The sequence below is a fragment of the Pipistrellus hanaki genome (assembly GCF_964339955.1).
Source record: "Pipistrellus hanaki genome assembly, chromosome: 10".
Classification (NCBI taxonomy): Eukaryota; Metazoa; Chordata; class Mammalia; order Chiroptera; family Vespertilionidae; genus Pipistrellus; species Pipistrellus hanaki.
Window position 1 is genome coordinate 39,309,371 of NC_140512.1, and position 24,710 is coordinate 39,334,080.

Here is a 24,710-nt window from a genome sequence, read left to right on the forward strand (position 1 = left end):
ATTACTCATTTACTTTTACTCTTAGATGAAACTCCAAGAAAATAATAGTAAAGAGGTGTTTTGTTTGTTTTGTTTTGTTTTGTTTTTAAGATATGTACCTGTAGGGATAAAAACTGAAAAAGGAAATCTTGGGAACCTGGAGAGCAAATGGCCCTCTGTTACTGTCTTAGCAAATCTGAAAAATGGACAGTACTGGTGGACATATCTCTGCCTGTGAGGGATACATCAGACCCATATGTCATGGAATAATTACCCTAATACCTAAGTCTTTTATGTTATTTCATTTATTTTATCATTTATTGAAAAATATTTTTATTAATTTCAGAGAGAGGAAGGGAAAAGGAGAGAGATAGAAACATCATCTGCCTCCTACATACGCCTTACTGATCATTTCTTCTAATTCATTATCCCTTTTTTTTTTAACTTTTAACTATGTCCTGCTTAACAACTAACAGTTAAATTGGTTTATCATTCCACCTTTCAATGTGCCTTCAAAACTTTTTCCTTCTTTCCCAATAAAATCTCAACCCTGAATATATTCTACAAAGAGCTTGCTCCAACACTGGACCTACATAAATAAGTATGTTCAAGATTGTCATGAATCATGTGGTTTGGCCTCCTATAAATTTATGATCACCAAATTCAGATGGGCCCATTGTAACCCTTCCGTGTTTCTAGATCCAATTCACTTTGCCTCTCTCAAACTTCTCTTTCAAATTTCACCCTCCTCAAACCTCCATCAGGTTCACCTCCTCCCTTAATCTCAGCAGCACACATTATTTAAAGTATAGCTACCAAACTGCTTTCTTTGAGCTGTTCATTCCCATCAATATGAAAAGACCCCCAAATCTCTCCCATCTTAAAACAAACTCCAGCAACTTCCATCCTTCTCCAGTTTATCATCCTATTATTCTTCAACAGTTTAGGATAAAATTCTTGAAAAATATTTCTATCTTAATTACCTCCATTCTCTCCAAATCCCTGTCAGAACCATTAGTCTGATTGTGATCTCACTCTGGTTAACAGCATCTTTTCTGCTACCAGATTAAAGTTATTTATCTACTTATTTACCTATTTATTTACTTATTTACTTATTTATTTTAGAGAGAGTGGAAAGGAGGGAAAGAGAAAGCATTGATGAGAGGGAGAGACATCTATTGGTTGACTCCAGCATGTGCCTTAACCAGGGCTGGGGATTGAGCCTGCAACCCAGGTACATGCCCTTGACTGGGAATGGAACCCACAACCCTTCAGTGTGGGAGCTGACACTCTAACCATTGAGAACACTTGCCAGGGCTAAAAAGTTATTTTATTAAATTTTTATTTTGAAATTATTTTAGCTTTAGAAAAAAAGTTGCAAAGAGAATACAGGGTTTTGTGTAACCTTCACCCAGCTTCCCCTAATACTGGCATCTTGTATAACCATAGCACAATTATAGAAATTAACACTAATACAATCCTGTTAACTAAATTGCAGACCTCCTTTGGATTCCACCAGTGTTTCACTGATTCCCTCATTTTGTTCCATAATTCAATCTACAACCGACACATTGCATATAGTTGTCATATCCCAGTCTTTTCCCATCTGTGATAGCTCCTCAGTCTTTCTGTGCCTTTTCTGACTTGGACTCTTCTGGAAAACACTGCTCAGTTATTTGGAAGCTTGTTTCTCAGCTTGGGTTTTTCTGGTATTCCTCTATGGGTATATCTTTTATAAGATTGCCACAGTAGTGAGGCAGTTCCCCTTAGTGCATCAGATCTGTGGTACATAATGTCAGCATATCTTCTTATTGTGAGCTTAACATTGACCAACTGTTGGTATTATATTACAATGTTTCCCTTTGGAATTAATAACTAACTTGGGAAGATACCTTGAGATTATGAAAATATCCCATTTCTCCTCAAACTTTTGCTCATTAATTTTAACAAAAATTTTACTCTTCTTTATTAAACTAAGGCAGGTCTGCCATATCTAAATCACTCACTGTGGGCCACCTTTCAGTCCCTGGGTTAGCCAATCTGACAAATGGACTGTTAGGACGCCTCCTAACCTCTCCTAGCTGCAACATTCAATGCAGAATCTCCACTAAATCCTTTTCACACTATATATTCTTTTCCTAAGTATGCAATATGAATAAATTAGTTCAAGACTCTTCAGTTTTCTCATCTGAAATATAAAAAATGAAAGAATCTATCTCACAAGAGAGTTTTGAAATTATATGAAATTACATGAAAAACTCGCTATCATTGGCACTCAATAACTGTTTGTTATCATTTTACTTATTGTTGCTTTTGACCCAAACATAGCTTTATAGTTATCTTAGTATGATTACTCCAAGAACCTGAGTTCCAAATGTTTATTAAACTTCTAGCTCAGCATCTTTGCCTTGATATCGCATCTAGTCAACATGTCCAAAGTCATTGTCATTATTTTTGCCCCAAATCTCTTCCAGCTTTCTTGATTCACGTAGAGGTCATCCCATCTTTCCAGTTTTGTTAGACAGGAACATAGTAATTATCCTTCATTTTGTTCTTTCCATTGCTATCTACATAGACTCCATTAGCCTATTCTGGTTGGTTGGTTGGTTGCTTGGTTGGTTGGTTGCTTGGTTGGTTTTACTCTTTAAACATTTTATTCATCCATCTACATATTTCTGTTCTCATGACCACTGTTCCGAATCAGGTTTCCATCAACTTTCTCTTGGACCATTTCTGTATCCTACAAAGTAGTCTATACACATCCACTCTAGCTTTCTCCAGTTTATTCTCTAAGTTGATGCCTGGGTGATCTTTTACTAAACAAGGCATACTAGTCTGTATGCTTCCTTGCTTTAAACTGGAAGTGAATAAGATTATTCTGTACAATGTTAGATAGTAAATATATATATGGAGTTGTGTTTCAGCTGCTTAACTGTTTCACTGTAGCCAGGAGGTATAGTTGTGTTTCAATGAAACTTTATTCACAAAACCAGGGTGTGAGACCAATTTGGTTTCTGAAAAATGAAAAATATGAAACAAGTGGTTGCTGAATGGAATGTTGAAATAGCAGAAATCAACCAAGACTCCAGTTTTAAAGGACACCTAAATTTCTGGTCTGAGCAGTGGCGGGAGAAATATTCAACATTGCTGCCACCTGGTGCACCAGACAGGTGTGCTGAAGCCACCAGACTGCCAGAAGGTGGGGTCTTGGGGAACATAAGAATCCGAGGTTAGTTAGCTGTGGATAAAATATGTTCAAGAAATAGGGGGAGCAGTCCTGAATGCAGTGTTTGTTCTCTGAACTTTCTTTCTACAGAATTTTTGTCAACTTTACATTATAATTCTGCAACTATTTTATGATTAGTTACTTTTTTTTAAATTTTGCCATCAAAACTATTGGTGGAAATGTGCACACAACAAATGCTATGTTAAAAAATGTAGAGCTCAATTGCTATTTCCCAAGATATATTGATAATTAACATATAATTTGCACAAAATATTTGTCAATATTAATCATTCATCAGGGGGACATAGTTATATGAGTGACACAAACAATGAAGATACATGCTGCTGAATTAGTGGCAGTATCTATAGTACCTTAAAATTTATTTATTATTCAAAACAAATATAGAAACTAAGTCCAAAGGAGAAAGTTTAACTAGTGCAATTGCAGAAAGTGCACCTAAGCACCACATGATGAAACCAAAATTTTTTAATAAATTTTTACTTCCAAGTCTGTTTGTTTTTTCTCCCCAGGCTCCAAAGTGAGGTAATAGTTGTTACTAGAAGAGTCTTCTGCTTAAATGATAGTAGTGTTCTCAGATATTTCAATTAGAAACACCAGTTAATTCTAATGGTTTTTGTAACATTCATGGAATCAAAGTGAAGCTTTGGAAATAAACCTTCCAAAAATGAGACATAGGGTATTATTGTGAAGACCATTGTAAATTACAGTGAAAATCTAAAACTGACAATGAAATCATTTGACTTTGTATTAATATGCAAATTTAAACTTTGGGGAGCACAGCTTAATATTAAAGAATAAAAATATATTTGGTTTTAGCTATGGATTACACAAAATTAATAAATTTTGTAACTCAATAATTATAAATTTAATAACATTTTATTTTTAAATTCCCTTTAAAAAGCAACACGCTTGTTATCCTAATGAAAATTAAAGCTATTTTCAAAACTTTAAATGCCTTTACATAAGCACAGTTAGGGTTAAATACAGTTAACTGAAATACAATGCTTTTCAAATAAAGCTGTTATTAATGGCAAAGAAAATAAAACAGCTCAACATGGCAGTATAAAATTTCTCTCTTTGCTGCCCATTATCAACTGTAGTAATATTTAACTACTTTATAAATGAGTTTTCTGGATTTTGATTACATTTTTTCTAATTAGTTAGAAATAATCAAAATATTCAATAAATGGACCTCTGACTCCAAATATGATGGAGTTAACTACATTCTATAGGAGTTATTCTTTGATCAGAAATAAAAGAAAATTAGAAAAACATAAATGGAACCTTGTTTTGGGGCACTGGGCAACAGGCAGTGAAGGCCTGTGATCCTCGGGGGAAACAAACAAGGAAAGAGAAATAAACAAAACGAGTCCTATAATTGCCAGAGTTCACTAATGAGAGGCAATTCCCAGGCTGCATCATAGAGGAGAATCCAAATAGAGTCCAATTTTTTTTTTTTCTGAGTTGAAAATAAAGTGATCCGAATTTGGGGAGATTGAGATGACTAGAATTTGTGAGGTAGAATATTTGAGATGAAGTTGCTAGAAAGAGCTCCATGTCTCTGTACAGGTGTTTCTTAAACCTTTGTCTTACTTATCTCTACAACCTGAGGTGAAACACCACCAGGAACTAACCAATGGAAAACAGTAAATTAAACAATTCAAAGTATTTACACAGAATTAGAACTAGTTTGTATTCTTGCTAGCCGGAGTGGAAAGACCTTATAATGCACAAGGCATCATATCATGTAGAGACATCACAATGGTTTTATCTTAGTTGTAGGGATAAATCAGCCTTATGCCACAGCCTGCTCTGATGCCACTCTAACAGAGTACAAACAAGCCTCAAAAGGACCATACTAATTGCAAGTAATTTACAAGTCCAACAGTTTCAAAGAACACTACAAAATTCAACAACCAACAATGTTTCAATTGCCAATGTCAAGAATCCAGATGAAAATTATCACCCATGACATGAAGTGGGAAAATATGACTTGAGACTACAAGAGAAGTCAATGAGCAGAAACTGACCGAGAAATTCTAGGAAGGTATGATGGAATTAGCAGACAAGAATATTAAATAGTTACTTTTACTGTGGAAAGTGCACACATAATGCAGAGAGATTAAAAAAATAAAAACCAAGAAAATGCAAGTTTTAGAAATGAAAAATGCAATATTTAAAATAAAATTTTGTGCCCTGGAAAGACTAATGGCTTATTATACATACAAGACAAAAACCACAAAAATCAAATAAAAAAAAGAAAGTGACATTGAAGAAGTAATAAAAACTATATATGTAGTATATTAGCAATATATTGAACAACATCAATCAGTATAACATACCTATAGAGTCCCAGAAAAGGTAGTAGTGGGGGGAATATTTGAAGAAATAATAGAAAAGGGTTTTATAAATTTGACAGAAAACTACAAATCCACCGATCTATGAAACTCAAAGCAGAATAAACATGAATAAAATCATACTGAGGAACCTCCTAATGAAATCTTAAAAGAAGCCATAGGGGAAAGGAAATCATATTGCATACCAGGCAAAAGATAGAGATGATAAAATAAAGATAAGAAATGTTTTGAATCTCAAAAGTATTATGTTAAGTGAAAGAAACCAGATATTAAAGACTGGGGTTCCATTTATATGAAATTCTAGAAAAGGCAAAAGTACAGTGGCAGAATTTCACTTATTATTAGGAGCCAAGAAGGAAAGTAAGAAGTTGACTCCAAAGGCCAAAAGGAACTCTTTGTGGTGAAGGAAATATTATATTTTGACTGTTGAAGTGGTTATGACTCTGCACATATTTGTCAACATGCATCATAACCTGCCCTTAAAATTGGTAAGTTTTACTGACTGTAAACTATACCTCAATGAAGCTGATAAGAAATAGTCATGAAATGAAGCAAAAATATCAGTGTCAAAGGGGAAACTTTTGGTAGATGTGTTATTTCTAACACATATGTCAGCAACTTCCTATTTCTTAAATTCATTATTGTTTAAAGTATTACATGTAGTATTACATATGTCTCCTTTTTCCCCCATTGACCTCTCCCCAGACACTGCCACCCCTCAGCTCATGCCTTCACCTGCCTAGTGTCTGTGACCACTGGTGCTTATATGCATGTATACACATCCTCTGGTTGATCACTTACCCCCCAACCACCACCCTTCCCTGCCTTCCCTCTGAAGTTTAACAGTTTGTTGGATGCTTCTCTGTCTCTGGATCTATTTTTGTTCATCAATTTTTGTCATTTGTTATATTCCACAAATGAGTGAGATCATGTGATATTTATCTTTCTTAGATTGGCTTTTTTTTTTTTTTTTTTTTGCTTAGCATAGTGCTCTCCATGCCCACCCATGCTGTTTTCAAATTGTTCATTACCAAGAACAACATGGTTTATACTAAAGTCTGACTGTATGGCACCTGTAAGGCTTCCTCTCATGGCTCGTCTCTGACTCCATGACACTCCATTTACAGCCCCCACCTTGCTAGATTTTCTGCGTTCCATTTTCTAGTTTTTTACCTTTATTTTATTTTATTTTATTTTATTTTATTTTATTTTATTTTATTTTATTAAATTATTATCTGTACATATTTTAACATTGCCCCCCTCTTCCCATACATACCCTCCCTCCCCAGAGTTTTTTGTCCATTGGTTATACTTATATACATGTATACAAGTCCTTCGGTTGATCTCTTATCTCCCCCAGATCTCCCTACCCTCCCCGCTGTAATTTGACAGTCTGTTTATTGCTTTACTGTCTTTATATCTGTCTTTTGGTTCATCAGTTTATAATGTTCTTTAATATCCATAAATGAGTGAGGTCATGTGGTATTTCTCTTTCATTGACTGGCTTATTTCACTCAGCATGATGTTCTCTAATTCTATTCAGGTTGCTGCAAATGATGAGAATTCCTTCTTTTTTATGGCAGCATAGTATTCCATTGTGTAGATGTACCATGGTTTTTGGATCCAATCATCTGCTGACGGGCACCTAGGCTGTTTCCAAATTCTAGCTATTGTAGATTGTGCTGCTATGAACATAGGGGTGCATATATACTTTCTGATTGGTGTTTCTAGTTTCTTGGGATATATTCCTAGGAGTGGGATTACTGGGTCAAATGGGAGTTCCATTTTCAGTTTTTTGAGGAAACTCCATACTGTCCTCCACAGTGGTTGCACCAGTCTGCATTCCCACTAGCAGTGCATGAGGGTTCCTTTTTCTCCACAACCTCGCCAACACTTGTTTGTTGATTTGTTGATGTTGGCTATTCTGACGGGTGTGAGATGGTACCTCATTGTTGTTTTGATTTGCATCTCTCAGATAATTAGTGACTCTGAGCATGTTTTCATGTGCCTTTTGGCCTTCCTTCTGTCTTCTTTTGAAAATATTCTATTTAGATCCATTGCCCATTTTTTAATTGGATCATTCATTTTCCTTTTATTTAGTTGTATAAGCTGTCTGTAGATGTTGGAGATTAAACCTTTATCAGTGATAACGTTCACAAATATGTTCTCCCATACAGTGGGCTTTCTTATTGTTTTGTTGATGGTTTCTTTTGCTGTAAAAAAGATTTTTATTTTGATGTAGTCCCATTTGTTTATTTTCTGTTTAGCTTTCATTGCCCTAGGGGCAGTATCAGTGAAGAAGTTCTTTTGGCATATATCTGAGATTTTGCTGCCTGTGGATGCCTCTAGTATTTTTATGGTTTCCCGTCTTATGTTTAAGTCCTGTATCCATTTTGAGTTTATTTTTGTGTATGGTGTAAGTTGGTGATCTAGTTTCATTCTTTTGCATGTATCTGTCCATTTACCTTTATTTTAGATTCATTCTTTGGTTTACCTTTCACCAGACAAAACACAAAAGCAGAATAATGAAGACTGATCATCCAAAAGAAAAAAAAAGTGGTGAAAAGTGGGGAGATTGCCTAGACCGGTTTGGCTCAATGGTTAGAGCATCAGCTTGGGGACTGAAGGGACCCGGGTTCGATTCTGGTCAAGAGCACATACCTTGGTTGCGGGTATATCCCCAGTAGGGGGTGTGCAAGAGGCAGCTGTTCGATGACTCTCTCTCATTGATGTTTCTAGCTCTCTATCTCTCTCCCTTCCTCTCTGTACAAAATCAATAAAATATATTTTTTTAAAAAGTGGGGAGATTACACAGTAGGGAAAATGAATAAAGATAGAGGATATGACCAAAGAGGGAGTGTGCCTGTCTGGTTTTAATGGAAAACTCTTTTACCAAATTTATTACCTTAGGAGAGCAACCCAGTGGTGGCTGGCTACTAGTATTTTACTTTAGGAATAAGCAGCTCCTGAAAACTCTATTAATAATCCTTGGTTCATTTCTCTTATGTGCTAATAGGCATATGATTCCCATGTCAACTTATATGATTTTATTGCACACATGCCTGAAAAAAAAATTATACCCATTGTTTGAAAATATAACCCATAAATTGTGGGGTTTGAATTGGCTGCATATTTCAACCGGTGCTATGCATACTTTAATTATTCTCCTTTACAGATAGAGATAGTGGTTTATAAATGCATTATTAATGCAGAATATTTCCTTTGTTTTTATAGGCTTCGCCAGAGGCCATATTGAATTTAAAGTTTAGGGTTATTTCTGAGTCAAGAACCTCATATACATCTGGATAAGAGCCAAACTTCTAATATTTATTCTTAACTTAGCAGGATATTTTATACACATTATATTTTATTCAAAAAGGTCTTGGCCATTTAAAAGTTGTTGTACTATTCACATACATAAAGATCATGTCAGTCATTCTGCTGCAAGATTGTTTTTAATGGTTCATAATTTCTGTCCTGATTGTATTTTGGGATAAAGATGTTTGTTTTGTCTTAAAACCAAGAGATCTCTTCTTGAAGAAAAAGTATAGTACTTGCAAATTAAAGCCAATGGTTATTCTATATGTGCCAAGTTATCTAAAAATATTTGCTGACCTCTTCAAGGGCTCATAAGCCAACAGAAAAGTAATATTTTCTGCTGTAATAAATTTATTATAATATCCAAAAGTGATTCATAATGTGAGATCAAAAAAATCACAGTTGTTGAGAATTAGAGCAGAAAGAGACCTTTCATTGTCATCACCCAGCCTATCCAATCTAATAAATGAGTAATATGCAAATTGACTGTCACTCCAACACATAAGATGGCTGCCTCCATTTGGTCAAAGATGGCTGCCCCCATATGGACACAAAATGGCTGCCACAAGATGGCCAGCAGGGGAGGGCAGGTGGGAGGGATCAGGCCTTCAGGGGAAGGCAGTTGGGGGCAATCAAGCCTGCAGGGGAAGGCAGTTAGGGGTTGGCAGAGGAGAGAAGTTAAGAAGAAGCCTGCAGGGAAGGGCAGTTGGGGGGATCCAAGGCTGCAGGGGAGAGCAGTTGGAGGGACCAGGCCTATAGGGAGGGCAGTTAGGGGTGACCAGGCCTTCAGAGGAGGGCAGTTAGAGGCAATCAGGCTTGCAGGGGAGCAGTTAGGCATCAATCAGGCAGGCAGGGGAGTGGGTAGGGGATGATCAGGCTGGCAGGCAGAAGCAGTTAGAGGCAATTAGGAAGGAAGGAAGGCGAGCAGTTGAGAGCCAGCAGTCCTGGATTGTGAGAAAGATGTCTGACTCCCTCAAACAGGCAGTAGGATCAGACCTACATAGGGAGTTGGACATCCCTAGATGGGTCCCAGATTGGAGAGGGTGAAGGCTGGGCTGAGGGACACACACCCCATGCACAAATCTCGTGCACTGGGCCTCTAGTCATTTTATAATTGTAAAAAATGTTTCCCAGAGTGATCGAAACATTTTCTCTGGGACTCAGGAGGACTCTCCAATCTGAAAACCATGACTTTTACTTCAGGGCTCTATCTTTGACAGACTTCTTATTAATACTCTTTAATTAGCAAGCACTTATCTCCAGTTTTATATGAGCTTTGTCAATGCCTTATATCTGGTAATCACATGCTTACAATAGTATTAGGTTATGAGAAAGAAACAGCAAAAAGATTAGTCTCCACATGGTTCTCTCATTTGGTGCAAGAAACCCATGCCATTAAGCCAATAAAGGATAGATTGATTGAGTCATATCTAAGGAAAGGATAACTGTAATTTATCTTTATAAAGATTATATATAATTAATTTGCAATGTGTAAAAATTTTAAGTTGAAATTTCATATACTGAGTCCATCTCCCTATTTTTATATGTAGGAGGAGGAGGGTAGAAGAGGACAAAATAATGGACAACCACAGAATACAGAGAAAGAGACATTTTGGAGTCAGGCAGTCCTAATTGAGGGTTTCAGCTCCTCTGCTTGCTAGCCATGTAACCTTAGAAAAAAAATTATCCAACATTGCCTACCCAGTCATGAGGATTAAATGAAATTCTAAATATGAAAACACCTAGCACAGCCCTTGGCACATAATCAGAGCTCAGTCGTAGCAGTTTCTCTTTCCTGTAATGTTTATGACATAATTTAACCCATAAAACACCAGCTCCCTGTTTGTCAGGGGCCCATGTTAGTCATTCCAGTGAAAAGGGAAAGCATGTCATTCAGCATCACCAGCTTCATGAGCTAAAATAGTGTTTAATAACAATACTTTTTGAAACTCGGTACAACTGAATGCACTTATAGACAGAACACACCATTTCCAACCCAGGCAAAGTTATAACACACAGTGACCTAGAGAAGTTAGGATCTTGTCATGGAACTGTAAATTCAGGGTCATCTTTCATAGTTGAGAGAGGTGGGGGGGGGGGGGGTAGAGACTGAAGAATAAGCCAAGGTACATTTTCATTGCCTACCTCCTAAACCTCTCTTTAGTCCCTCCTCATTTCTATTATGTCATTTCCTTTTCGTTTAGAAATCATTTCCCTCTGGACTTTTGCCAAGATATGAAATTGGTTTCCTGCCACCACTCTCCTCACCTTCTAATCTATCATCCATCATCTCTCCAGAAGGTTCTGTTACAAACTTAAATTTGATTTCCTACATCTTCTGCTTAAGATGGCCCTCACACCTACAAGGTGAAGTCCAAAATTATTGGCATGTTATTCAAGATTGTGTGTTAATTACCCAGCAGTATCCTTCATCACATCCAGACTTTTTCTATGTTCCAGTTATGCCTGGCAGTGGACTTTGTACCCCAATAATCTACAGAAACTCAAGTTTATGCTTATTTGTATACAGTGTTTTATTTTCCAAGGATACCTCATCATCACCACCTCCGTCTCTTTCAGCTTGACTAAATTCTGATGGTCTCTCAAATACTCAGTCAAGTGTTATTTTTTCTGGCAAGTCTTCTCTCACCTTCCCGTCATCATAAGTATATGTTCGACTTATTTACTCTCCGGAACACATGGGTCCTTTTTACACAAAGTTGTCATTGGTTGTTTACTAAAAGCACCATTTCAACTTGACCGTGAGTTGCTTGATGCCAAGGAAGCATCACTGTGTTCTAAACATGTGGCACAACCTTAGCTTTCAAAAAATACTTTGTGAGTTCATTCGTAGTTAAAACTGCTGTGATGTGATCCAAATTAAAAGCTTTATGAGTCTCAGATTTTGGTCAGACCAGGTGATCGTAGCAGTAGACAACTATGTGAGAAGCTGGGAGACTGGGTCTCCTTCCCTGACAGGACATTCATTTCTCTGTGAGCAGGAAGATGAGGAAAGTTCAATAATGAAATGTTAGTAAGAGCTGGGAGGGGTTTGAGGCCATCCTCTTGCTCTGAGAAGCCAATATAAAGTGCCAGAGAGCATTTTCACCATGAGGTGGTGCTGGGTCCAGAACCCAGTTATCTTTCTTTCCAATCCAGTGTTTTCCAATCCAGTGTTCATCCATTTGCCTTTCTTTCCTGGTGGAACTTGTTTTGTTTTGTTTCTCTCTCTCTCTCTCTCTCTCTCTCTCTCTCTCTCTCTCTCTCTCTCTCTCTCTCTCTCTCTTTCTCTCTCTCTCTCTCTCTCTCTCTGTGCGTGTGTGTGTGTGTGTGTGTGTGTGTGTGTGTGTGTGTGTGTGTTTTGAAACTAAGGAAACAATATATGCCAACTTTCTGCCTATTTGGTCAGGCTGCAGAAGTAGTTCTAACCTGGTAAGTCATGTTAGCACCCAGGGCAATTCTCCTACTTTGATTTGGGGTGACAAAACACTTCCCCCAAAATAGCTCAGGGGCTGCAAGAAGGTCATTAACTCTGCTCTTTCATATGTATCCCACTGGCATGTTCTCATGAAATGACCTCCTATTTTCCTCTCATTCTCCTTCCCTGCCTCAAAAAAAAGAACCATCCCTGTATCCCTGTGACATATGGAAGGGTTCCAATGTCAGCCAGTGCATATATTAAAGTTTTAAATCAATTATTGTTCTAGTACACACCCTGGGGTTAAGAAAGAAAGAACATCCAGGACTAACAAACCTGATTGTTCTGGCAAAGTTGCCATTCGATTCATGCTGGCATTTCTGGGCTTTTCTTTTTCTTTAATATTCCAACCTCATTAAAAAAAAGTTAATGGCTCAAGTAGCAATTTTCAACATTACTATTTCATTCAGTTTCTCCCCGAGACTTCTACCTCCTGGTCTCTTGAAGGCTTCCCAGGGGGGCACAGTGCCCAGAATTTGCTTCGTTAGTTGCAGAGACAGCTGTCAATCTGAGAGTGAGTTCATTAGGCCTGGATTATTCCTCATTTATTACCTTCTGAGCAAGGCAGGGACTCCAAGTTGGGCATATGAGCACTTAACAATTTGGCATTCTTAGATTGAGTCAAAGACTTAAGTCATAACGGTTAAGAAACCAAATTACAACCATGTATATAGCATGGTGAATTTTAACTTAACAGCTACTCTGAGTTGGACCTCGATGAGTATTCTGATTAATACTGCTCTAGCTAAAATCCCAATAAAGTGTGATACATGTGTGTGTGTTTTCCTAGGCAAGTACTGGAAGTCAGTAAGAACGGCAGCTGTGCCAAGGGGCTGTGCTCTGGCTGGGGCTCAGTTGCAAGAGGAGACAGACACCGTTTCTGCCCTGGCCTCCCTGACGGTGGATGTGGAACAGCCCTTCGCTCAAGAAGACAGCAGGTAGGGATCCAGCATGGGGCAATCATTAAGGTCAGTAACCTCCAGGCTCACCATTCACGTTCCTGAACCCCTCTCCAGACTTCCCCTCACCTGTCTCCTCCCCTTCCACCTCCTGTCTTCTCCAAAGCCACAGATGCCCCAGCACATGCTGTCTGCTGTCAAGAATTCATTCAATTTGTTTCCTTTTTCCTGGGAAACAGTGAGCTGGAGCATGTGGTTGCAGTTCACAGCGAAATAGCAGGGATGAGATAGATGGTGAGAAAAATCACTTCTTGTTGGATAATTTTGTGCAGATTATTATGGAAAGAGCTGCCTATGAGCTTAACTTCTATCCCTAGTTATCTATGTTTTTCCAGATGTGCTTTTTGTTCTCTCATCCTTTTGAAATCACTGATATAACCAACAGAAAAAGAGAGTAGAAGCTTGGAGGTATTGTTAGTCAGTTGGATCGTCTATATACATATAAGCTCTTATATGACTGTTGTTGAGGTTCAACAATTAGATAAAGATGGAAGTTACCTCCAAAGGAGAAAGAAACATAAAGGAAAAGTATGGTCTTGGGTCTGATTTTATTTCACAGTATGATAAGAAGGGATTGATTTCAGTTAGTTTTTATATGAATGAATAGAGCTTTGGGGGGGGGTTAGGTTGACATACTAGTAAGATAGCATTTGCTAATTTTCCTTTTAAGAAATGTTATTGGTGTGTGCATTTTGGTGTTCATCGCATTATCCTATAGACAATGCTGTAGGCAGATTTTTTTTGAGTCTACTATGATCAAAGATACCACAAATGTCCATCAATGAATATTGGTGCTTTCTACAGCTGACTTCAAATCCCCAGTTCCTCAGTTTGAACAGTTTGCACTTGAAAATTGCTCAAGAGAATGAAATCGGACTCCCTCTGTAAATAACATCACCATTAATTACACCTATCCTGCTACTAGTACATACATTGGCAATTTTCCCAAGAATGCACAAATTTGAACAGTTTCAGCTTTCTTTATTTTACTGAGCATTCAGAGTTTAATGGATTTAACATCTTGTTTTGGTCAAGATCAGGAGATACACTGAATAGGGGATTTCACTTTTATTTTTTCTTCCCATAACCACTTAAATACCAGCAGGGAAAGAAAAGTCGCACAATACTGTATGAAAAGGCATCATCATATGGGCATCTGCAACATAAGGGAAAACTTATTTTATGTCTTTGATAATATGAACTAACCCCCTGCCGTTCCCAGCTAAGAACTGAACCAAGTTCATAATCCAAAGGCATTGCAATTATTCCCAAGGCCAAATCCAGTTAGTGTCTGTCATTTGAGGGCTATAAAACTGAAGGAACTAGCATCTGTTAGTGTTGGATAATAAAAAGAGAATAGCAATGCTTGAGAATTCACTTAATATAGAGAAATGAAACTAAATTCCAGCCTGAGTGGAATGAATTATAAGTAATTTTGCCCATTAAATTGCAGCGTTTAGAATAATTAAGAATAACAATGCCCAGGTTGGGTAGCTCAATTGATTGGAGCATCATCCATACACCAAAAATTTGCAGGTTCAGTTCCAGGTCTGGACACATACTTAGGTTTTGGGTTCAATCCCTAGATAGGGCACATATGGGAGGCAACCAATCCATGTTTCTCTCTCACATCCATGTTTCTCTCTCTCTTTTTCTCTCTCTCTCATCAATAAAAACATATCATGAGGTGAGGATTAAATAAGTAAATAAAATTAATTTTTAAGAAACAATAATCAGTCCTGTTATGAGCCCTATGTAATGAAAAATCTGAGCACTTTGGCAGGATTTAGCTCTGTACGTGTGCTTGTTTACCCAGGTAAACAGGGTGCCTGACTTCTTCTAATCCAGAGGGACTCAGCCCTGGCTTCAGTTCACAGTGATTTTTTAGCTCCATCTCATGGCAGAGAGAGAATGGGAATGGGAATGGGAATGTTTTGACATACAGGGAAACAGAACTGACATTTGCTGCCCCAACTCTTATTTGTTTATCAGTTTTAGACAGATTATCAATTTCGATTGATTTCTCTTGTGGGAAGGAAAATGGTTTTGCTTGAACTATTTTCTATGGCTTTGAACTCACTGTTTCAGCAGAGGAAAAAAAATATTCTAAAACTGCTTTTGCATTGCTAGTGAACCATGCATGGATTTCATCAGAGTCAGAGAGAAACAATGAAAGCCACTGAGCATTTATTCCTTTTCAGGGGAATACTATCTGAATTGTCCCCCTACTCAATATAGGAAAGATGACTTTCAGAATGAAACAGAAAGGTGAATATATTATTGGGCCTTTGTTATGAATGCAATGTTCTAAGTATACAGGAAATTGAAAAATTAGAAAAATCAGAGAGTTAAATGGATGGAAAAGGGTGAAGGCAAGATTCTTTTTATAGGATATTCTTGCCAGTTATTTTGGAGGATATATTGGTGTTTGGAGTGAGATGACTCATTTTATACTAAGATTTTGGGTAAAGCAGCTCTTTTCCTGGCCAACTCATATCTGACTCATTTACCACTAGTGAATAAGGGATAAAATGCTCCTGGCTAAGAACCATTGTAAGTATTTTTTGTTCATTTTTCTTGGTTGGGGGATGGGGGATGGGGGTGGAGATGACAACACAGAGCAAAACAGTCATTTCATTTCTATAACTCATTAGTGGACCATGAAGAATACATTATTAGAAAATGTTGATATTTGGGGATTCATTTTGGGAATGATTAATTGAAATACAGTTTTTAAAACCTAATTTTCAGATGGCAAAGGACTTGAGTGGGAAAAATGATTGGTGGGATCAGCAAAAGCAAAACAAAAACAAAATATGAAAAAAAATTAAGTAGACCAAATTATATGTTCAAAGAATATTAAATGGGTCTGGTTGTATACAGCATATTGTTTTTAAAAGAGAGTTGTGATCTCAGTGGTATTTTTGTTGGCTAAGAGGCAGTATCTTTTAAAAAATTATAATTTGCATTGGTCAGATATGTGTTTCAAATGCTTCTGCTTTGAAAAGGTCAAAGCAGTATTCAGATTTATTTTTGGATACCTGTTCAGAATCTGCTGAAAATAAAGAAAAAGGTTGCTCTCTCAAGTAAGACTTCAGGATGTTCAACTATTGAGTTTTTGGAAACACAACTGAAAGTTAGGTTTATCAAATGTGAGTTTGACCTATTGATTATAGCATGGATCACGTTATGTTTCCTTAATACAGTCTGATTTGGTTGTTTATTTAATCATTTCATCTTCAAATTCAGATAACTTCTTTTATGATTGAGATGGTTTCAAATCATTATCTACCTAATAAAAGGGTAGCATGCCAATTGACCATACCTTCACAATGTCCACCAGCCAAACAGGAATGAGCATGCAAATTAACCCAACAAAGATAGTGGGTTGATTTGCACATGCAGGCACTGAGCAGAGGGGACAGGGTGCAACGCTTGAGTCATCATTACGACGATGCAGGCATTCTGTACCACCCCAGCCACTCTGGGCCTCTGGGCATCGTGCAAAGGCAAAAAGGCGGCTCTGGGCCAGAGTGGAAAGGCTGCTCCAGCCAGAGTGAAGGCAGTGCCAGCAGCCAGGGGAATGAAGGCCCATTCTTGCATGAATCTTCATTCATGCATCAGGCCCCTAGTATAATATCAAAGCATGAAAAATATATGACAGGCCATTTTGTATCTTAAGTAACTATCTTATCCATGAGTATGAAAAACAAGTGTAACAATACACTAGAAAATCCCATGTATCATCTGCTTTAGCTTTGAATAGCCTATCGGTAGTGCCAAGTACATTGATAACCCTATTTTCCTGTATCTGAAGGTTTATATAGAAATACAGACCACTATTAAAAATTAGACATTCTTGTCTAATATATTTAGAAAATCAACTTTGTTTTCCATCCTTTAGGAGTGTGTCTCCAAGGCTTTAGACACTAAAATATTGCATGAAGTATGCAAGTTCCTGACTTTTCTCTATGATACCATTATTTTGAGTACTTGTTTATCTAACTACACAAACATACCAATATAAATTTTATTCTTAATTTTAATCCAATGTCAACAAATCCTTAGTTGAAAGGTGGACTGAGAATTGGAAATTCCTGGGAAAAGGAAGAATAGCCTGTCCCTTATTATCTTTTTCCACCTCTTCCTGGGACCATCTGTTTAATCTCTGTTTTCAGTGCTGAACAGGCAGTCTTGCAACATGTGTGAAGTCTGACTTAGTATTTTCACAGCTATCATCTTACAATTACAGAGGAAGGACAGAGTGTGACTCTACAATCAGCTGGCCTAGATAATAATAATCTCCAACTTAATAATTGTTTGGTCAGGGGCAAGTAACTTATCTCTCTGGGCTTTATTTTCTTTGCCTTCAAAATGAAGGGAAATTTCATAGGGTTTTGAAGATGAAATGGCACAAATACCTCTTAAGAATTTAACATAACACCCAACACATAGTAAAAACTCAGTAAAGGTTGGTTTTATTATTGTTTCCTATCATATTTTTTATTCTTCACTTTGCTCTATATTTTCCCTCCTTTAATACATCATTCATCATAATGGTCTATAATACTAGGATATAGCGACTATACCTGGGCATCTATATGTTTAAGTGTTCATAAGTTAAATCAATAGGTTAAGTCATGAAAAACAAGATTTTGACAAATAATCACTAAGCAGTAGGTTGTTTCAGTTAACTATTCTGTAGGTAGCTGATTTAAGAACTTCCACAGTGCCAGATACATTTTAGGTAATACACAAATACTTATTGAATGAATAAATCCAAGATAGAAGACAAAACATTATTAAATATAACATTGATAACATAATGTTTTATGATGATACCTAAGCTCTGTTTTCCCTGTTTCTTATGTTTTCTGAGAGAATCAGCATTTTTATAATTTTATGAGTTTATGAATTTTGTGAGAGAAAATGTGCATTTTACCTTTATTTTCTTTCATAGTACTAATTGACAATGTGCATTTTCAAATATGTTGACTAAACAGAATCCATAGTACTTGCATCATAAACGTGGGTTGACTAGGGAAACACAACAAAGGAAGGAGGGGATGGTCAAGTATTTCTTGGAATGAAAAAAGGAATTGTCTTTATCGGGGGAAGGAAAATACAAAAGGGATGCTGGCTGATCACAGGATTATCCTCCAACTTACAGAATGTGGAGGAAGAAAATCTGGTTTGTGCATTCTTTAAACACTTCCTGATTTTTTAATATATGCGAGACAAATGTTGGGAGCCAGGGTTACAAAGCTTCCTTGCAGTCCTCAAACCATTTACTTATTTGGGGATTGTATTCGTTTTCAATTGCTATCTTTAAAACGTTATTACAAACTCAGTGACTTAAAGTGGCAAAAGGTCAGAAAGCTGACACAGATCTCCTGGACTGGTCCAGTTCCTTTCTGAAAGCTGGGAAGGATCTGTTTCTTTGACTTTTCTCGTGTCTAGAGGCTGCCTGCATTCCTTGGCTCAGGAGCACCTTCCTCTATCTTGAAAGCCAACAACTTTATATCCCTCTGACCTTTTGGCAGTCATCACATCTCTCTCAAACTGAAGGAAAAAAGCCAGGAAAGTTGGCTTAAAAAAAAAAAAAAACAAATGGGAGGATTCTCTACTTTTAAAGACTCATATGATTACATTAGACATACCAGGATAATCTATACTAATAAAAGGGTAATATGCTAATTAGACCAGATAGATCGGACGTCTTCCAGATATCCTTCTGGACAAAACCATGGTAGCAGGGGCCGAAGCAGAGGCAGTTAGGGGCAATCAACCAGGCAAGCAGAGCAGTTAGGGGTAATCAGGCCTGCAGGGGAGAGCGGTTAAGGGCAATCAGGCTGGCAGGGGAGCACAGTTATGTGGCATCAGGCAGGCAGGCAGAGTGGTTAGGGGTAATCAGGCAGGCAGGTGATCAGTTAGGAGCCATCGGTCCTGGATTGCAATAAGGATGTCTGACTGCCAGTTTTGGGGATCAGGCCTAAACTGGCAGTCGGACATCCCTCAAGGTGTCCCAGATTGGAGAGGGTGCAGGCCTGGCTGAGAGAACCACCACTCTCCTGCATGAATTTCATGCACCAGACCTATAGTTTAGAATAATTCTCCATCTCAAGGTCCTTAACCTTAAGCACATTTACAAAGTTAGTTTTGTCTTGCAAAGCAAACATTCATAGCTTCCAGGATTAGGTTATAGATATCTTTGGGAGCTGTTATTTTTCCTACCATAGGATCAGACATGAACAATCAACTACAAGTGACAAGTCATTTTAATAGAGTGAGCTGCAGAATGAAAAAAGACCAAACATTAGCCAAGAACTAGAGACCAAATCATAGGATTAGGACAAATGAGCCAGGGTGAAAGAAAATGTAGGATTTTACCTAGTAAATAAGAAGGAGGGCAGCTGAGAGAGACTATTGTGTTGCTATTTTTTTTAACATCTACTGCCAACACAATCCAAAGTACCTTCATCTTTCATCCAGATTCTCAGTAGTTGCCTTACTAATTCCCATATACATTTTGCCTCTTTTCTAATCTATTTTCTACACGGCAATCAGAGAGCTCATGCATACGAGTCAAAAAAACTAGAGAGCAAATCTTGCCATGCCTCCACTTTAAATGCCTTTCCATCCATTAGCATTAAGATTGGCATCTTTAACATGATCCATAAGCCTGGCATGATCAGATGCTAACCTTCATTTTGTGCCTTATCTCTGACATCTTTCCTCTTTGTTTAGTGATCTGCTTTCCAGCATAACCTTGTTTCATTTTCTTAAGCTAAGATATACCTGATAAACCTAAGATGCACAAATAAAAATATTTGTACTTATTTTATAGTCACATACACACCACCCAGAACAGATCAAGAACATTTTCATCACCAAGAAAGTTAATTTGTGCATCTTACTAGTCAATGCTACTCCCACCAGAAGTAACCTTTTTTTTCTAGTTTTACCACTATAGATTAGTTTTTGCTACTTCTTAAATTTAATCTAAAAAAATTGTAATGTATATTGCTTTTTATCTGGCTTTCACTCTACTAAGCATAATTCATTTGAATCCATTCAGTCAGCAGTTTGTTCATTTTTATTCTAATGCATGATTTCAATGTATAAATAAGCTCTAATTTCTTTATTCATGCATGTGTGGATGAGTGTTTGACTTGTTTCCCATTTAGAGTTATTAATTTTATTTATGCTTTTTAAAATTGGGATAAAATTGACATGTAACATTATATTACTTTCAGGTGCACATCATGGTGATTTGGCATTTGTGAATATTGGTAAATAAACACCACAATAAATCTAGTTAACATCATCACATGTAGCTACAAATTATTTTCTTTTGATGAGAATTTTTTAAAGATTTACTCTCATAGCAACTTTCAAATATACAACACATTATTATTAACTGTGTAGTCACCATGCTGTACACAGATTTTTCAGGACTTATATTTAATTATAACTGGAATTTTGTACCTTTTGACCACCTTTATCCATTTTGCCCTGTCTCTGGCAACTAACAATCTTTTTACTGTCTCTCTAAGTTTAGGGATTTTTTTTTTTAGCTTCCCTATGTGAGATCTACAGTACTTGTCTTTCTTTGTCTGACTTACTTCACTTAACAGAAGGCCCTCAGGGTCCATCCATGTTAGTGCAAATGGCAAGATTTCCTTCTTTTTTAAGGCTGAATAATATTTCATTTTGTGTGTGTGTGTGTGTGTGTGTGTGTGTGTGTGTGTGTGTGTCTAATTTTCTTTATGCATTTAACTATGATCAACACTTTGGTTACTTCCATGGCTTAGTTATTGTAAATAATGCCACCATGAACATGGGGGTACAGATACCTTTTTGAATTAGTGTTTTCATTTCCTTCAGGTAAATACCCAGAAGTGGAATTTCTGGATCATAGGGCAGTTCTATTTTTAATGTTTTGAGGAACCTCCACCGTGTTTTTCAGAGTCATTGCAAAAATTTACATTGCTACCAGCAGTGCACAGGATTCCCTTTTCTGCTCATCCTAGCCAATACATGTCATTTCTTATTGTTTTTATAATAGCCATTCTAACAAGTATGAGGTGATATCTCATTGTGGTTTTGATTTGCATTTCCCTGATGATGAGTGATGTTGAGTACCTTTCATGTAACGGTTGGCCATCTGTTCATCTTGTTTGGAAAGATTCAAGTCATCTGCCATTGGGGGCTATCATAAATAAAGATGCTACGATTTTTCTTTTTCTTTTTTAATATAGTTTTATTGATTTCAGAGAATAATGGAGAGGAAGAGAGAGACAGAAACATCAATGATGAGAGAGAATCATTGATTTGCTGCCTCCACTGGGGATTGAGCCCAAAACCCAGGCATGTGCCCTTGACTAGAATTGAACCCGGGACCCTTCAGTCCACAGGCCAGTGCTCTATCCACTAAGCTGATTTTTCTTTATTGTGGTAAAAAGCACATAACATTTACCATCTGAACCATATTGAGTGTACAATAACTACCATTAAATATGTGTCCATTGTTGTGCAATGTTTTCACCTTGTAAAACAGAACTCTAAGCCTATTTAGCAATAGCTTCCCTTCTCCCCCTCATCCTAGCTCCTGGCACCCATCATTCTGCTTTCTGTTTCTAAGCATATGACTGCTTTAGATACCTCATATAAGTGGAATCATTCCATATTTGCCTTTTTGTGACTTGGCTTACTTTACTTAGCATAATGTCCTCAAGGTTCATCCATGTTGTAGCATATGTCAAGACTTCCATCTTTCATATGGCTGAATACTTCAATGAATGAGCGTGCAAGTATCTCTTCAAGATCCTGTTTTCATTTCTTCTGGATATATACCCAGAAGTGGAATTGCTGAATCACATGGTAATGACATTTTTAATTTTTTGAAGAACCTATCTCTGAAATTTTGTGCACATTTTTATTTTGTGAACAGAAGCACTCAGTTTCTCTGATACATATCTAGAGGTAGGATTGCTGAGCTGCAAGGGAGCCATATGTTTTACTTTGTAAGAAACTTCCAAGTGCTTTCCAAAAGAGCTATTTCATTCCTATCAGCAATGAATGACAGTTCCAGTTGCTTCATATCTTCACCTACACTTTGTATAATTGGTCTTTATAATTAAGCCTTTTAGTGAGTATTCAATAGCATCTCAATGTGGTTCAGATTTTCTCCAAAGAGCCATATTCACGTGCACATCAGACCTTCTTGGCACATACCCTTTCCTCCATTTGGATTACTTATCTTGTCTTCCTTATACTCCCACTAACCCTATACTGGCTTCTTCATTCTCTTCCACTTATACTTTAGATCTCAGGTCCAGTATTTCTTTCTCTTCTTGGAGAATGTCCACTGACCATCAATTCCAAAATTAGATCAGGTCCCCTGCTATACTTTTTATATCTCCTTTGTAGTTTTAGTGCCTAGAACAGAGCCAGATGAATACTATATACTCACTAATTATTTCTTGAATCAATGAAAAGTTCAGTATACGGAGACATGCCAGCTTTTGGGGAGATGTGGGGCCTTGATACGATCCCTCACAGCTGTGAAAAGGTAAACTATGACAGCTATGCTAGAAAGCAGTTTGCTACCAGTTAGTATATGCAAAGCACATGATATAGTAATCATGCTCCTAGGAGTGTATACTGAAGACATTCTCACCGAGGATCATTCAAATGCATGTTCTAAGAAGTTCACTACAACTTTATTAATGATGGGTAGATAGGAGGAGTCAAATCCGGACCCAGTATTGGGAGAATGAATAGTTAAAATGTGGCGAATGTTCATAATGGCGATGCCACTTAGCACTTGGCAGCTACAGACTAGAAAAACATAAATACACCACTGAGTGAGAATATTAAGCAAGATTAATTATACCTGTGTATATAAAAATAAAATTTGCATAAAACAACAATACTGTATATGCCTACAAAATAGTAGTACATAGTGTTGAAGAATGCCTTGTGAACAAAATCATGTGCAAAGCATGCATTAGGTTGCTTTCCTTGGAGGAGGACTAGGAAGTAGAATATAGGGATTAAATTAAACCAGTAAAACAGCGGGTAGGGGAGGCTGGGGGAAGGTCAAATGGGGGAGTAGGGGGAAGGGAGATATATGTACTATTATATGTAATACTTTAAACAATAAAAAAAATTAAATTAAAAAAAATTAAGCCAGTAAGGACCCGGGCTGGTGGCTGTGGTGGCGGCCAGAGCAGTGGACCAGGGTGCATGCAGTCCCGCCATAGAGGAAGAGCGGAGCTTCTGGGACATCTCTTACTTCCCGTCCTGCCGCAGTGCTGCCTCAGCTATCCTCAGCTCTCACGGCGCTCGCTCACCAATGTCACCTGCTCCGTGTGGCTGGTGGCTCTTCGCCCTCTGCGAGAACAGCATGATTCTCTTCGCTGCCATAGCCATCACCCTCACAGGCCTGTGTGGTTACCTCCATTCTGTGAAGCTTGATCCGGAGATTCTGGTAATCACTGATTCCGTTGGCACCCAGATGACGTCATCCTATGCCTCTGGCAAAGAAAGCACCACCTTCATTGAGGTGGGCAAGGGGAAGAATGTTATCACTAATGAGGCTATTTACGTGCAGAAGATGACTGCCTGCCTCTGCATTTTACTGAACGGTCCCCTGGAACCAAATGGCATATCCCAAGTAGTACCTGTCTTCCAGAGTTCCACGCCCCAGCTGAACTGCTTGATTGAAGTGTACAGGAGCTGCCAGGACAACTGGCACACCTGAAAGCGAATCTACAAGCCCATGAGCCCAGCCTTCAGAAGGCCTGTACTGTCTTCCGTGGGAAATGACTCCTAAGCCCCGGGCTGGCGTATTTTCTGTATTCAAACCATCATGTGCACCTGGTCCTAGGAACCGGGGTGGATGCAGTGGACCGAGAGCCACAGAGCAGGTGACTGGAACCCTTTGAGCAAAGTGTTCCTGGTATTTCAGTGCTCCCTTGTGAGGTACGTGTACTTCACGACTGAGAGGAGACAGTGAGAAATGACATGTCAAAAGTCATGTTGACAGATAGCACTTTGTGAATTTCCTAAGCACGTTCAAGTTTACTTTTTGTTGAAATCAGTGGAGTAAGACAATGGGAAACTGATATCTCCTGAGAAAGATAATTTCCAACTGTATAAGAGTTAAGAAAGAAGTCCAGCCCTTCAAAAGACTAGTTAGTCTCTGTCCTCCTAGCTCCTGTGTCTGTACAGGGTTAAATGTGATGCCTCTCTTAATAAACAGATCTCCTTCAAAAAAAATTAAACCAATAAAATAAGATGTATCTTACTAAATGACATTAATATTAATTAAATACTGTTTTAAAAATCATAGGATATGAAATACC

General features: G+C 37.7%; 1 protein-coding gene and 1 pseudogene across 2 annotated transcripts in view; both read left to right on the forward strand.

The window, feature by feature from the left end:
- HDAC9 (histone deacetylase 9) overlaps positions 1 to 24,710 on the forward strand; it is an 814,141-nt gene that overhangs the window by 779,975 nt on the left and 9,456 nt on the right. The window contains exon 26 of the mRNA XM_084896713.1: positions 13,170 to 13,317. Within this exon, the coding sequence (XP_084752839.1) occupies positions 13,170 to 13,317 (148 nt within the window). The remainder of the gene's footprint in view (positions 1 to 13,169; positions 13,318 to 24,710) is intronic.
- LOC311629293 (phosphatidylinositol N-acetylglucosaminyltransferase subunit H-like) lies at positions 22,856 to 24,128 on the forward strand (annotated as a pseudogene). The gene is made up of 2 exons: positions 22,856 to 22,952; positions 23,541 to 24,128. The product of its transcript is annotated as a phosphatidylinositol N-acetylglucosaminyltransferase subunit H-like (transcript).